Source organism: Pogoniulus pusillus, chromosome 5, assembly GCF_015220805.1.
Source record: "Pogoniulus pusillus isolate bPogPus1 chromosome 5, bPogPus1.pri, whole genome shotgun sequence".
In the NCBI taxonomy this organism is placed as follows: Eukaryota; Metazoa; Chordata; class Aves; order Piciformes; family Lybiidae; genus Pogoniulus; species Pogoniulus pusillus.
The window spans coordinates 38,717,431-38,731,706 of NC_087268.1; the positions used below are offsets into that span (position 1 = coordinate 38,717,431).

Genomic DNA, 14,276 nt, shown 5'->3' on the forward strand with positions numbered 1-14,276 from the left:
ATAAATTTAAGATCAGTCAGCTCCACACTGTAAAATGCTTTGTTTATGTAACCTTACTCTAGGAATGCCTGTACTTAAATCTCAGTCTAAGTGGAGAAGCCATTGTTTATGGTTTATGTAGGTATTTCACTGAATCCTCTCAACTTTCTGACTTAATGTACTCCTAAAGAAGGACCATCTGAGCAGCATTTTTTGGTTTTGCATAGAAACACTATATTTTCCTAGCTTAAAAAAATATAAAAACCAACAAAAAACCCCAACCACCAAGTACTCTGTTTCTTTGGCATGCTTACAATTGTGTCCATCTGTTACAGTGGCTCAGTGCCCACTCACAATATGGTGTACCAGTTTCAACCAGGCACAGGTGCCAGTGAAAGATTGGTTTCATTTTCTGACACAAGATTTTTCTGATGGGAAACAGCACTGTATTAGGGGAATGTGCTTTGTTAGGGTGATAACTTCTGCTGGCATGTATGTAACTCATAATAATAATTAGCATTTAAGCAGTGTTTTACATCTGCAAATCACTGTTAAAAAGACCCAGGAACAAGCACAAGATAAAATGTGTCTTAATTGACATTCTCTCTTTGAAGTTTAATCACTGATGAATTTTCCTAACGTTAGAGTTCTATACTTGACTGTGTTGACCTTTTGAGGTCAACAAAAAAACCCAGCAGAGATTACAGTTTTGGGAAGGAGATTTTGATGATAGAATCATAGAGTGGTTGTGGTCAGAAGAGACCTCTGGGATTTACAGAAGCTGACCTGCTCAAGCTGGGCTTCACAGAACCAGTTGTCCAGGACTGTGACCAGGTGACTTCTTAATACCTCCCAAGGATGGAGGCTTCACAACCACTCTGGGTAACCTGTGCCAATGATCAGTCACTCTCTTAGTGGAAAAGTGTTCTCTCATGTTCAGACAGCACCTCCTGTGTTTCAGTTTGTGCCTGTGTTCTCTAGTCCTCTCAATGGGCACCACCGAACAGAACCCAGCTTTTTCTTTGCACCCCCCTATTGTGCCTGGGCTTGTTCCTCTCCTAACTGCAGGATTTTGCAGTTCTCCTTGTTGGATTTGGTGAGGTTCCTACCAGCACATTTCTCCAGCCTCTTAAGTTTCCACTGGATGGCATCACTACCCTCTGGCTCTGAAGCCACTTCTCCCAGTTTTGCGTCATCGGCAAACTTGCTGAGGGTGCACTCTGCCTCCTCATCCTGGTCTTTAATGAAGAATGGACACAATATTGACCCCTGGGGTACACCACTAGTGTAGGTCATCACCCTCTTGGCCAGGCCAAGTCCTTCCAGCTAGTTTTCAGTGCAACTCACTGCACATCCAGCTTCTACATCAGAAGCTTCTCTGTGAGATTCTTATGGAAGACTAACTTCTAGCCCTTTGACACTGCTTCTCATGAGTTCCCCATTAATGGGTCTCTTTAGAGGGGAGACCTAGGTTGTTCACAAGAAGACAAACTTAGGAATGTAGCTGTTGAATGGTGTTATCAGGGTTTGACTTCTCAGTATGCTTCCTGACCATTGCAGCCTGGGAGCACCTCTGGACTTAAGCAGCATATTCTTTATTCCATCATTGGTAAGGGTTGGAATGGATCCCTCCCCCAGTAGCTTTATGTAAGTCTGCCTCAGAGAGCAAATTCACCACAATTCAGGATTTGGAAAATCAGAGAATGAAATTCTATTTACCAAAAGGTAAGGGTCACAGAGAACTGGAACAGGCTCCCCAGAGAGGTTGTGGAGTCTCCTTCTCTGGAGACTTTCAAGGCCTGTCTAGATGTGTTCCTCTGTGATCTGTGTTAGATAGTATTGTCCTGCACTGGCAGGGGGGCTGGACTCGATGATCTCTGGGTCCCTTCCAACCCCTAACATCCTATGATCCTATGATGTATTTGTGTATATGTATGCATATAGCATTAACAATGGCACAGGGCCCCCTCTGTACCTTAGAGGGAGTCAATATAAAGAAGCCACCAAGGTCAGAAGAAGCAGCAAAACCAGCACAGCCCATATCCCAGAAGCAAAGCCAAGCAGGCAAGCGCAGAGGCAGCAGCAAGAGAGAGGTACAAGCTATGCTGCAGGGTACAAAGTTTTCGATGCTCCACTGGAATTACAGTAACTTACCTATTGTTGTCATTTTGTGGCCTATCCCTGGCATGCTTTACCTTGTAGTGATTTTCTGTTTTTGCAATCAGTGTTTAAGCTAGGAACTGCCACAGTCATCCTAAGTTTAAAATGTATCTGTTGGAGTCAGGCAGAGGCAAAACCCAATCCAAAATTCACATTTTTTTTGTGAAGAGCTCTCTACTACTGTTAATGTAGTCTTCCGACCCATTCTGTAATAATTTCATGCAGCCCACATTTTTTCCTGTTGCATTTCACTGTCTTCAGTGGTATTTTCATGCTTTTGTGAAATCAAGGTATAGGATGTTTTCAGATTTGCTTTCATAGTAGTTTTTTTCTGTACAAATCAGAAGTTTTACTTAGAAATTATACTTCTGCTTGATACAGATGGCTAAAATAAATCTTTGGCAAACAATTAATTACATCTTTTCATGGTTTAGAGAGACATCTAGAAAATATTTTGTCTAAGTGATTTTTTTTTCCTGGATAATTCTGTCAAGTCACTTTAGAAGTCATAGAATCAGCCAGGTTGGAAGAGACCTCAAAGAACATCCAGTCCAACCTAGCACCCAGAACTAGCCACTCAACTAGACCATGGCACTCAGTGCCTCATCCAGGCTTTTCTTGAAGACCTCCAGGGACGGTGCCTCCACCACCCCCCTGGGCAGCCCATTCCAATGGCAAATCACTCTCTCTGTGAAGAACTTCCTCCTAACATCCAGCCTAGACCTACTCCGGCACAACTTTGGCATTGTCCCTTTAGTTTATCCTTATGTATCTCTCTGCCCCTTTAAAAGCATGTATATAAGCATTATTTCAAGCTTCTAGATTCTTGTGGTTTTCATCATTTCTCAGAGATAGCACTTGAGATTACCCTAAATTGTGTAGGACCTGCTAGAGTAAATGCAACCAATTGTTATAATCTCAACCAGATTACCTTCTCTGTAAATTCCATGCATTGTAGTTCACTGTTTTTGCTTTTATTCTTGCTCTGTTTCTGTTTGTGTTGTGCTTGCCATATGATTGCAGCTGACCTCTTCATGAAAAAAATAAGGGCACAGAAGACTTCTGTTTTCTTGGTTTTGTCCATTTTCTTTCCTACTCCTTCTTTCATGCTCCTCTTATTAATATACCCATGGAATTGTGGGGTTTGTTCTTTACGCACATTACCTTTCCTCATTTTGAAGTGTGACCTTTCTGCGTTGTTTCTGTGTGAGTGTGCTGCTGTTAATACTTGTCCTTGATAATCTGACCTAGTTCCTTTTTTCCAACTACTCTCATGTTTTGAATCATCAAAACATTTGTGAATCACCAGCTGGTCTCTACTATATATACTACCCACTGTCATCTGTGTTAAGATAGTTGGTATTTGTACTGAGTAACACTTCTCTGAGAAGTGCTTAGTTGTCCTGACTTCTTTTTACTAGAATTTGATTCTGAGAAGAAGAAATCTCTCAGTAGAAGAAAGTATACTTCAGTAAACAAAATGAAGTCCACTGGCTTTGTTCACTGTTCTCCCTTTTACACATAGTAAGAATGACTGATAGTCATTTTGTGAACACAGTGGATTCTTTTGCCTTCCATCTCCACATTCAACTAGTTATATTTCTACCTTTAAAAAAAAAAAGACCCAGCCAAACAACAACAACAAACCCACAAGATAACGACAGCAATGATAAACTGAATTTCAAGAACTGGCTGAAAAGTCTGTTATGTTCTAATCAGAGGAGTTAAAAAGCTGCTTCAAGGGCTGCATTTAAACAGGTTCCTTTTATCCTTGGCAATCTGAGAACAAATTTAGAAACTGCTTCCACCATGAATTGCAGTCCTTAGCTGCTCTTCTGTATAATTTATGTGAGCTCCTCATAGATGCTTTTGTTGGGGATTTTGTTGTTGCTGCAAGCTTGTATGACTTCTTTCCTTCAGAAGTCTTTCTTTTAACTTGATAACATCTATGCATCTCATACTAAGCCTTACCTCACCTGTGAGGATATAATGTGGAGTGGAGGGAGAATCAGCAAATGCCTGCCAGGTATTGCAGTGATGATTCTCAAACATATTAATTTTTTTGTAGCTTTTAAGTCTTAGAAAATGAAAGACTGCCAGAAGCAACCTCAAAACCTGTTTTTTCACGTATTTTTATGAAACCTTTTGCTCTCTGCCACAAAAGAAGTATCACACAGTATCACCAAGGTTGGAAGAGACCTCATAGATCATCAAGTCCAACCCTTTACCACAGAGCTCAAGGCTAGACCATGGCACCAAGTGCCACGTCCAGTCCTGCCTTGAACAGCTCCAGGGTAGTCCACTTCAAAGTGAGAGTGAAGGCCAATGTTGTCAGATATTTTTCACACTTGTGGTTATAGTTTGTATCTGACCCAAGATCATCTGAGCCAGTATACTAGTTTCCCTTCATGATCAGTGAAGCGAGAGCTGCTTCTCTGAAAGGTGGGCAACTGCATTTAAGTAGAAAACTTAATCCCTAAAGGTTCTCTCGGACAGTTGGAAAGGAAGCCTACTACACTAACTTACATGTAGGTGCCTACTTATGGTGAAATTTGTCTTAATTCTGCCATTTACCCTTCCCATAGTCCATTGCTGCAGTTCTGTTTAAGTACAGAAGGGCAAACTTGCCATTAGCAGTAGGGAAGAACTGCTCTAGAGATAAGAAATGTAAGAGTTCAACTCTGTTTTTTCACGTGCCAAGTCAAAGATTGTTTCTTGTGATGCCTGTAGAGCCCATGTTGCTTGAATCAAGAAACTGCCTCTGAATGAACAGGATGCTTCCCTCTGTTGTTTGCACCTGTGGAGTAGAGGTTGTGACAGGTTTTTATGTGAAGTACCAATGTACTCTGTGTGTGTGGTAGTACCCTGGCTGAAATAGGGCTTATTGTTATATTAATCTCAGAAATACCTTCCTGTAGTACCCAAAGTCAGCTAAATGGTGCAGTCTTTTTTGAAGACTATTCCTTTGAGTAGAAGCTGTAGTTACTCTTGATCTCTTAACCCCAGAGTTCTTCACCCTGCTGTAAAACTGTTTCCTGAGTGCAAGAACTAACTGCTGCTCTGCTCAGATGCTGAAATTTTTGAGCTCCATGACATTCCATTGCAGTGCTAATGAAATGACACGAGATACCTGCTAAATGCAGCAGCCCCGCAGAAGCACTTCATTGTGCCTTTGTAGATTAGACTACAGTTACAAGAGTTTGTGTGTGTGAGGCTTCATGTGTCTCTATTAGAAAGAATTTCTTGTTCTTAGGGTCTCTTGGAAGAGAGTGGCCAGTAATGGCAGAGCTCTAGCTAAGGATGGTAAATGTGTCCGAATATTGGGAGTTAACCTTTGCAAATGATGAATTGCAGAAACTATGGGAGGCTGCTGCCATTCTAATTAACATCTAAGATGTCTAGCAAACAGGGAGAGTTCTAATGTTTCAGAGAATAGGGAATGACAAATGCCAGCATATTGCAGGAAGGTACACTATGTTTTCTAAGTCTATGTATCCATATATTGACTGATTGTGAGATTAAATGCTTCATTTTTTTCATTCTAATTTTAATTAACTATCTTCAAATGTAGAAACCTAATATTATGGCATGGTTTATTTTGACAGATAAAGAAGGACATAATTTTTCTATGTTCTGGGTGCTGGTGAGTGTTATCCTTGGTGCAATAGCCATGCTGTGCAAAGAACAAGGAATTACAGTACTGGTAAGAATCCTCTCAGCGAGTAAAATTTGACCTCAGCATCTATCAGATGCAGTTGTAAAGCCTACAAAGATGAATCTTCTCCACAGCTAATTGCATGCACACCTTTTTTTTTTTTCTGTTCAGAAAACTAGTTACTGTTGACAGAAAAGTATTCCAGTAGATCTGTCTTGATTATATGCCTGCCAGTCTGTTGGAATTCTTCACTTTATCTTTTGTAAGTAGGTTGCCTATATCCATTAATTTTCTTCAAAGTTTGAAAAATTTACATTGATAGTCTTAATGCATATCACATTCATTGGCCTTACTTTTGAACAGAATTGTTGAGATAGCAGCCCAGAAACCTCTCACTGAAGGCTTATGAACGAATGGGCTGCCCAGGGAGATGGTGGAGGCACCGTCCCTGGGGGTCTTCAAGAAAAGACTGGATGAGGCACTTAGTGCCATGGTCTAGTTGATTGGATAGGGCTGGGTGCTAGGTTGGACTGGATGATCTTGGAGGTCTCTTCCAACCTGGTTGATTCTATGATACAGCTGGAGGAGAGCATTTTCTAAGGCTCTACCGTCTTGCTTTTGTGAACACTGAATTTGAAGTTGGGTCTTTGTTTATGCACTTCTGATACTGAATCTCTTCCTTCTCTTATTTAAGGATTTGTCTATGCAAATAGATACAGTTACTGGTGGGATTCATTAGACTCTTGCATTTTATTGCTTCAGTGAAGACATTCTGTAGCAGCTAATAGAACTTTGCAGCAACTTTCACTTTGGATATTAGTCTAATAGCAAAAAAAAAAAAAAAGGCAAGCCTGATACCTCTGTTAAATTTTTGTGAGCCTTCGTGTGCTATGGCAATTTATGTGCCCTTTAAAAATAATATTTTTAACAGTAAAAATGTCATGCTGCACAGCAACAAGAATAAGTAGAAGGCTTGAAGCAACTCCACCTTACTGACAGAAGCCTTGCTGTAGCACTTATACTACAGAACATTTGGGAAAGAAGATGCAGAGCCAGAATACTGTCATGATGATGATACAGAGGGACCTAGACAGGCTGGATGGGTGGGCAGAGGCCAATGGGATGAAATTTAACAAGGCTAAGTGCAGGGTTCTACACTTTGGCCACAACAACCCCAAGCGGTGCTACAGACTGGGGACAGAGTGGCTGGAGAGCAGTCAGGAAGAAAGGGACCTGGGGGTACTGATAGATAGTAGCTGCAGATGAGCCAGCAGTGTGCCCAGGTGGCCAAGAGAGCCAATGGCATAGAATCATAGAATCATTCAGGGTTGGAAGGGACCACAAGGATCATCTAGTTCCAGCCCCCCTGCCATGGGAAATGCCATGGGCATCCTGTCCTCTATCAGGAACAGTGTGGCCAGTAGGACAAGGGAGGTTATTCTTCCCCTGTACTCAACACTGGTCAGACCACACGTTGAGTGCTGTGTCCAGTTCTGGGCTTCTCAATTCAAGAGAGATGTTAAAATACTGGAACGTGTCCAGAGAAGGGTGACAAAACTGGTGAAAGACTTGGAACACAAATATATGAGGAGAGGCTGAGGGAGCCTGGAGAAGAGAAGGCTCAGGAGTGACCACATTGCTATCTACAACTACCTGAAGGGAGGTTGTAGCCAGGTGGGGGTTGGTCTCTTCTGCCAGGCAGCCAGCAATAGAACAAGGGGACACAGTCTTAAGTTGTGCCAGGGGAGGTCTAGGCTGGATGTTAGGAGGAAGTACTTAACAGAGAGAGTGATTGGCATTGGAATGGGCTGCCCAGGGAGGTGGTGGAGTCACCCTCCCTGGGGGTGTTCAAGAAAAGCCTGGATGAGGCACTTGGTGCCATGGTCTAGTTGACTGAACAGGGCTGGGTCCTATGTTGGACTGGGTGATCTTAGAGTCTCTTCCAAACTGCTTGATTCTATGATTCTATGGCAGGGTCTAGATTGATGGTACATGATGTTCCCCAAAGGATTATTCCACATAGTAGGAGAATCCTCTTTTCAGTAACATGATAATCTGCTCATCTGTGCTCGGGTTCTCAGTTTACTGTTCTACCGTCGTTACTAACAACCTATCTCTTTGCTTGTTTGGGTTCAGAATTAAGATGTGTAGTAACTCATGGCAGAAGTAGAACTTACAACTTATTTTTTCCAAATGCATTTGTAGTTAGCTATTCCATCTTATACCCTTTATTTTTCTCTTGCTTTCTTAGGGTTTGAATGCAGTGTTTGATGCGCTAGTGATTAACAAGATAAATGTTTTGGAGCTTATTCAAAAGCTATTGCATAAGGGCAAGTCATTGGAGGTGAGTCTACAGACATTTTGTTCATTCTGGCCATTCAGAAGACAAAGATAGAGATTCTGACAGTTCTGTTGTTGTTGAGAATTTTAAAAAGGAAAAGAAAGGAGGTGCTTTCAGTCAGCCCAGTAAGGTAACGTGCTGTGACAACTTTACAGCAAAGTCAGCGCTAATGGGAGGCGCTGGAACGTGTTGCCCTGGGAAGCTGTGACTGCTCTGTCACTGCAAGTGTTTTAGGACAGATTGAACAGAGCTTTGAGCAACCTAATCCAGTGAAAAATGTCCCTGTCCACGGCAGGAGGGCTTGGACTAGATGGTATTTAAAGGTGCCTTCCAACCCAAACCATTCTATGCTTCTATGGAATCTGTCAGACATTTTTGGAGAGTAACTAAGCATGAAGAGCTCAAAGTGTTACGCTTCCATTTTGTGACTTTTAAACAGTTCTGTCTGGGTGAAGAAAACATCAAATGTGCTTTTTTCCTTCTTCTTTGAATAGAAGTAATTAATTTTAGCTCCTGCCAGCTACAGAAATCTGGTTCATTTTGTTGAAAGGTGGATCTTAAATTCTTTTACTCGCAGGTTTTTTTTTTTCCCAGTTGAGGCAGGTTTCAGTTTCATGCCAACTTTCAGTTAACTCTAAAGCAAAGACGATGATGATGATAACACTTCTTCCACTCTTAAAATTCTGCCTACTAAGAGATTTTATTGCAGTATGTGAAACCTGACCTTTAAGAATCTGCAGGTATTCTTAAATGAATCTTGGGATAAGAGATTTTGTGTAGTTAATCTGTCATAAGGCAGTTATAAATTGTTACCATATGGTTTTCCTTCATAGCACAATTCTATTCCAAAACAGTGTTTGGGAATAGTTTTCCTATAAATCCCCATTGTAGTGACTTAGATTACTGAGATATATAAGTTGTAACCAACCATTTGAGCACAAAGACTAACACACAAAATCACATTACAAACTTCTTTATACTTAGACATTAATTTAAACATTTTATGTCTTTGTTGTCAGCTTCAAACATTTAAATTTTTTAAGTCTTCAGAAATAAGCAATATTGATCTCCTAAATAACTATGATGGTGCTTGATAATCAACATACTGCAATTATAAGTAATAATAATCAGTGGGCCAGGTCCCATGGGGAACAGAACTGATTGTGATAACTAGGAAGTAGGCTTTTAGAGGTAATAGAAGGATATCAGAGTAAGAGTGAAAGGTGGAAATAAAGGAAAGTTAATACTGGAGACCACATGCTTTTGTTTGTTAGGATCCAGTCAGCTCTTCCATGCAAAAATCCATAGTTTACTGACACTTTCATCCTCAGATGTGTAGTTGTAAAGTGAAGTGGCCCAAGTGAGCTATCATTTCAGAGAAATTCTCATCTTTCTTCTGCTTCTCTAATGACTTGTTGAGATTGCATGAAATAATTTCTGCTGTAAGGTTTCAGACACCTATGAGGCAGACCTACAGCACTGCAATATCAAGGGGTCAGAGAGAAGCTGTGTGCTTCTTTTCCTGTATGAGTTACCATTTCCTAGCTGAGTAGAGTGTTGAAAGCTTGGATTTACACCTCAAATCTGTGGCTGAGATAATGTTACAGTTACTGATGATTCTGTATCTCTAGATACAGAGTATACAGTGTCTTTCTTTTCATTTATGAAGCTGATGTGTTCTTGGAGAAAAATGTGTTCTATTTCAGAGGGAAAAAAGAAGAAAAATCTGTCAAATTTAGTTTCTATGACATCACTTCTCTGTCTTTTATGTGAATTGTCTTGTTTAGGCCCTAAAGTGTGTAATAAAAAATCTGATGTAAACCAAGTTAATGTAGATAAACCTCAATTTTTTTTGTACCTCTTGGGGCTTTTTAGCCTGACCAAAGTTATTTGGGTACGTGTCTGTCATTATCTTTTTAATCACATTAGTAATTGTGAAACTTGTAACTCAGCTTCTGGTTCCTCCCAGTTTCTAACTGTGTTTTTCTTGCTGCATTTTATAACTCTAAAGTGGTCTAAGTCAGAAAAAGCTTTATGTGATAAGCTGCCAGCTGGGTAGAGTTACTTAAAACAAAATGCAAAAAATAGCCATTTTCTGTATTTAAAAGAAAAGATGGAGCCATTTAGTATGCTGTGTACTGAGGGCTGTATTCTGCTCGAATTCACTGTCAGAAATTGATGTGGAGAAATTACATCAGCTATAGAATGACTGAGGATTTGCACAAGAGAGACATGTTGAATAAGAAATTTTCTGTTTGAAGAGAAAATAATAATGTTTGCAATTAGTGAGCTAAAGCATAGCAAAAATTATGTCAACTCTCATAGCAAAACCGCACAGAAATGGCTTCTTTCTGAGACAGCGGTGAAAAGAATGTGAATGTAGTAAGGAAGAGAACAAAATAATGGTTTTTATATGATTATTTGTGGGGTTTTCCTTTTTTTTTTTTCCTTGTAGAATGCTGGGCTGTTGAGGAAGGGTCTGCTTTTCAGGATAACTCTTCTGATGTCTGGAGGGGCCAGTATACTTTATATACGCTGGAGGATTATGGGCACAGGGCCACCAGCTTTCACTGAAGTAGACAATCCGGCTTCATTCGCAGACAGTCTGTTTGTCAGAGTAAGTTGCAAAGTTGCTTTTTTCTGGCCAGCTCAGAACACTTGGGTTTGTCATCAAACTGAATTTTCTTTTCTGTGCTTCAAGGAATGACACAGGCAGTCTTTACATTTCAAGATGTGCGATAAGTCATCTTCACTTGTGCTGTTGTGATTAGTTTCTGCAATATGTTAAAACAGTGTACCCTGTATATCCTTTGCATTCAATTTATCATGCACTGCACACACTGAAGTACATTTCCATTTACTCTTTATCCCATGCATGCAAGGATTTTGCTTTAGCTGAATTTTATCCCTTTTCCACATACAGTGCTTGACTTTTTGTCTGTTCTTTCACAATTGAAGAAAACAGCATAAAGTTCTGGTCTGCTGCTATTGGAGTACGTCTTGGCATTGTATCTCTGATTGCATTAAGGCTCTTTCTGGAGATGGAGAATGAAGGGCAAAAACCATGAGTGCTGTCTTTTGACATTTTCTCCCATTACAGGAAATTCTTTTCGCATGTGAATATTGGTTGGATGACACAGAATTGCATTTCCCTGCTCTGAATGACAGTTATGCTTAAAAAAAAATCACAACTGTAAAATCAATGGCTTTGTAACTAGTTGTAGTCTTAACAGTACTTAAGGCTTCTTTATTTTATATTTTGTGATAAGGGAAATGATAGAGAAGAACTAAAGTTGACCCCAACCCCCTGAAGTTTAGTATCAAATGAATGTTTGTTTTCTTTTTGACTGACAGGCTATAAACTATAATTACTACTATTCATTGAATGCATGGTTGCTGTTGTGTCCCTGGTGGCTGTGTTTTGATTGGTCAATGGGCTGCATACCCCTCATTAAATCCGTCAGTGACTGCAGGATAATTGCACTAGCAGCACTTTGGTTCTGCCTAATTGGTCTGATATGCCAAGCTCTGTGCTCAGAAGACAGCCATAAGAGAAGGTAAGAGACAGTGATGAATTTTAAATGCCTGGCCAACTTGAGTACAGTATTATTTTGTTAAAATTATCAGTAGTGGATTTAACAATTCAGTGGAACCAGTGCCTAGCAAATACAGCTCAAATATTTATAGCTGTCATTACATTCTTATCCCAATTTGGGCCCATCACTGTACACTGAATAGTAGAAAACAGAGTTGGAGGAGAAGGTATGGATGGCTGCTTCATTTTCTCTCCTGAAATGGCATTTTGAGATTCTTAACATTGTAGGTGGTAAAAAGTAAATATGTGCTCAAAGCAGAGTGCGAAATTGTGTATTTTATTGCCTCTAGTTCTTACAAGTCATCATCTCCTTTAATCTCCTAGTAATGAAAGAAAGAGGAGATGTGCCTTGAAACAAGAAATACTGGCCATGGCAGTACAATTAAAAAGTAAAATGCTGACCAGTAGTAACTGCTGAAGAAACAATGTACTTCATCCAAAAGAACTGAAAAAACATTGTAAACTTCTGTCTCACAAAGGGGTTGTTTAACTTTCTAGGCTCAGTTGGCATGGGTTTTATGTATAATTTCTCAGCTCTTTAAAATTTTACAACAGCTCAATCTCATCAAGGTTGTTGGCGTTGTTCAGAACACGGAAGATCTTCTTTTTCTTTTTGTGTGGTATTTTGTAATTTCATCTCTTCCCTCTTGTCCTCTCAAATGTTAATATCCCACCTGCCTTTCTTTTCTGCTGTTCCCATACTCAATTATGCAGATAGAATTATGTTGGAAAGGAGTGGAATTCTTCACAGTATCACAGTATCACCAAGGTTGGAAGAGACCTCACATATCATCAAGTCCAACCCTTTACCACAGAGCTCAAGGCTAGACCATGGCACCAAGTGCCACGTCCAATCCTGCCTTGAACAGCTCCAGGGACAGCGACTCCACCACCTCCCCGGGCAGCCCATTCCAGTGTCCAATGACTCTCTCAGTGAAGATCTTTCTCCTCACCTCCAGCCTAAATTTCCCCTGGCATAGCTTGAGGCTGTGACCTCTTGTTCTGGCACTGGCCACCTGAGAGAAGAGAGCAACCTCCCCCTGGCCACAACTACCCCTCAGGTAGTTGTAGACAGCAATAAGGTCACCCCTGAGCCTCCTCTTCTCCAGGCTAACCAATCCCAGCTCCCTCAGCCTCTCCTCGTAGGGCTGTGCTCAAGGCCTCTCCCCAGCCTCGTCGCCCTTCTCTGGACACGCTCAAGCATCTCAATGTCCCTCCTAAACTGGGGGGCCCAGAACTGAACACAGTACTCAAGGTGCAACAAGTGATGGTTGTACATTCTAGTAAAAACACACTCACTAAATCTGTATTGCTGAACAGTATTTTAGTAAAAAGTAAAGGTGAAAAGTATGATGAAGGCCTAAGACCCTTGGGGATAAGAAAAGAGTAATAGAACACATCTACACTACCATACAAATTTTTTTTGGTAATAGATCAGTCAATAGATCAGATCTTGTGGCCTTTATAACAAACACACCTGGTACAGATTCTTACTCCACTATGTCATCTCTGTAACAGTAAGGTACCTAGTCTCAGTTGTCTTAAGATCTGTATAAAGAGTTATCTGCTGAGGATTACTCATCTCCAAATAATACCTAAACAAAGGAAGGCAAAATGCCCTCTGGAAGCGCCTCTCTCTGCTGACTGTAGAAAGTGCAGACTGCTAACCTTCAAGTGGTTAGTTGCAAAGGACTCCACTACTGTTAGGAAAAGAAACACTCTCTGAGTAGGATGTGTGCCTCAGTTACTTTATTAACAGTGCCCTGTGTTTTTCCCTTGTTACTGTCTTACTACTTCCAAAAAATAGACAGGTAGTTTTTTACCATTCCTTTTCCTGCTTGCGTACTTTAAATAGGAATTATGTCATCAGTATGTAATGGGACATGGAAGCATGAACATTGCTTTTTGAGAAATTATAGCTAGGATTTTAGAAGTGCCTGATGGAATGAAGTATCAAAACCTCACCAAAAATTAACCTGATTTTGTTAGTAGCTTGCAAAGGCTGGTTTTGACTGTCCTGTTTCACACAAACATCATCTACAATCATTATTTAAAATTTATATATAAAGTGGTACTTTTACTAAGATTTGTGGTTAATTTGAGAATCTGTTTCTTGTTTGCAGAATTCTTACACTGGGACTTGGATTTCTTATTATCCCCTTTCTTCCTGCAAGTAATCTGTTCTTCCGAGTAGGATTTGTTATTGCAGAGAGGGTCATCTACCTCCCCAGCATTGGATATTGTATTCTGTTTACGTATGGATTTAGTCTCCTGAGTAAGCAAGCCAAGAAAAAGGTACCATCAAAACAATCAGCCAAGCTCATAATTAAGTGCTTCAATTGAATGGTTTGTTCCTTAACTTCTCTCTCTTTCCTTAAGAAAATTCTTGCTGTGGCAGTACTGGGAATCTTGTTGATAAATGTTGCGCGCTGTGCGCTCCGCAGCAGCCAGTGGAGGTCAGAGGAACAGCTTTTTAGGAGCGCGCTGTCTGTGTGCCCTCTGAATGCAAAAGTAAGTCACTTGTGAACTTCTAATCTGTGTGGTGG

The 14,276-nt window shown here is 40.5% G+C and overlaps 1 protein-coding gene across 2 annotated transcripts in view; it reads left to right on the plus strand.

The window, feature by feature from the left end:
- The window catches only part of TMTC4 (transmembrane O-mannosyltransferase targeting cadherins 4), a 58,915-nt gene that overhangs the window by 21,232 nt on the left and 23,407 nt on the right, over window positions 1-14,276 (plus strand). The window contains exons 6-11 of one of the 2 annotated variants that reach the window (XM_064143817.1): window positions 5,745-5,842; window positions 8,046-8,138; window positions 10,591-10,752; window positions 11,490-11,692; window positions 13,854-14,025; window positions 14,110-14,241. In XM_064143817.1, the coding sequence (XP_063999887.1) occupies window positions 5,745-5,842; window positions 8,046-8,138; window positions 10,591-10,752; window positions 11,490-11,692; window positions 13,854-14,025; window positions 14,110-14,241 (860 nt within the window). The remainder of the gene's footprint in view (window positions 1-5,744; window positions 5,843-8,045; window positions 8,139-10,590; window positions 10,753-11,489; window positions 11,693-13,853; window positions 14,026-14,109; window positions 14,242-14,276) is intronic. The other variant, XM_064143819.1, reaches the window with a different exon arrangement.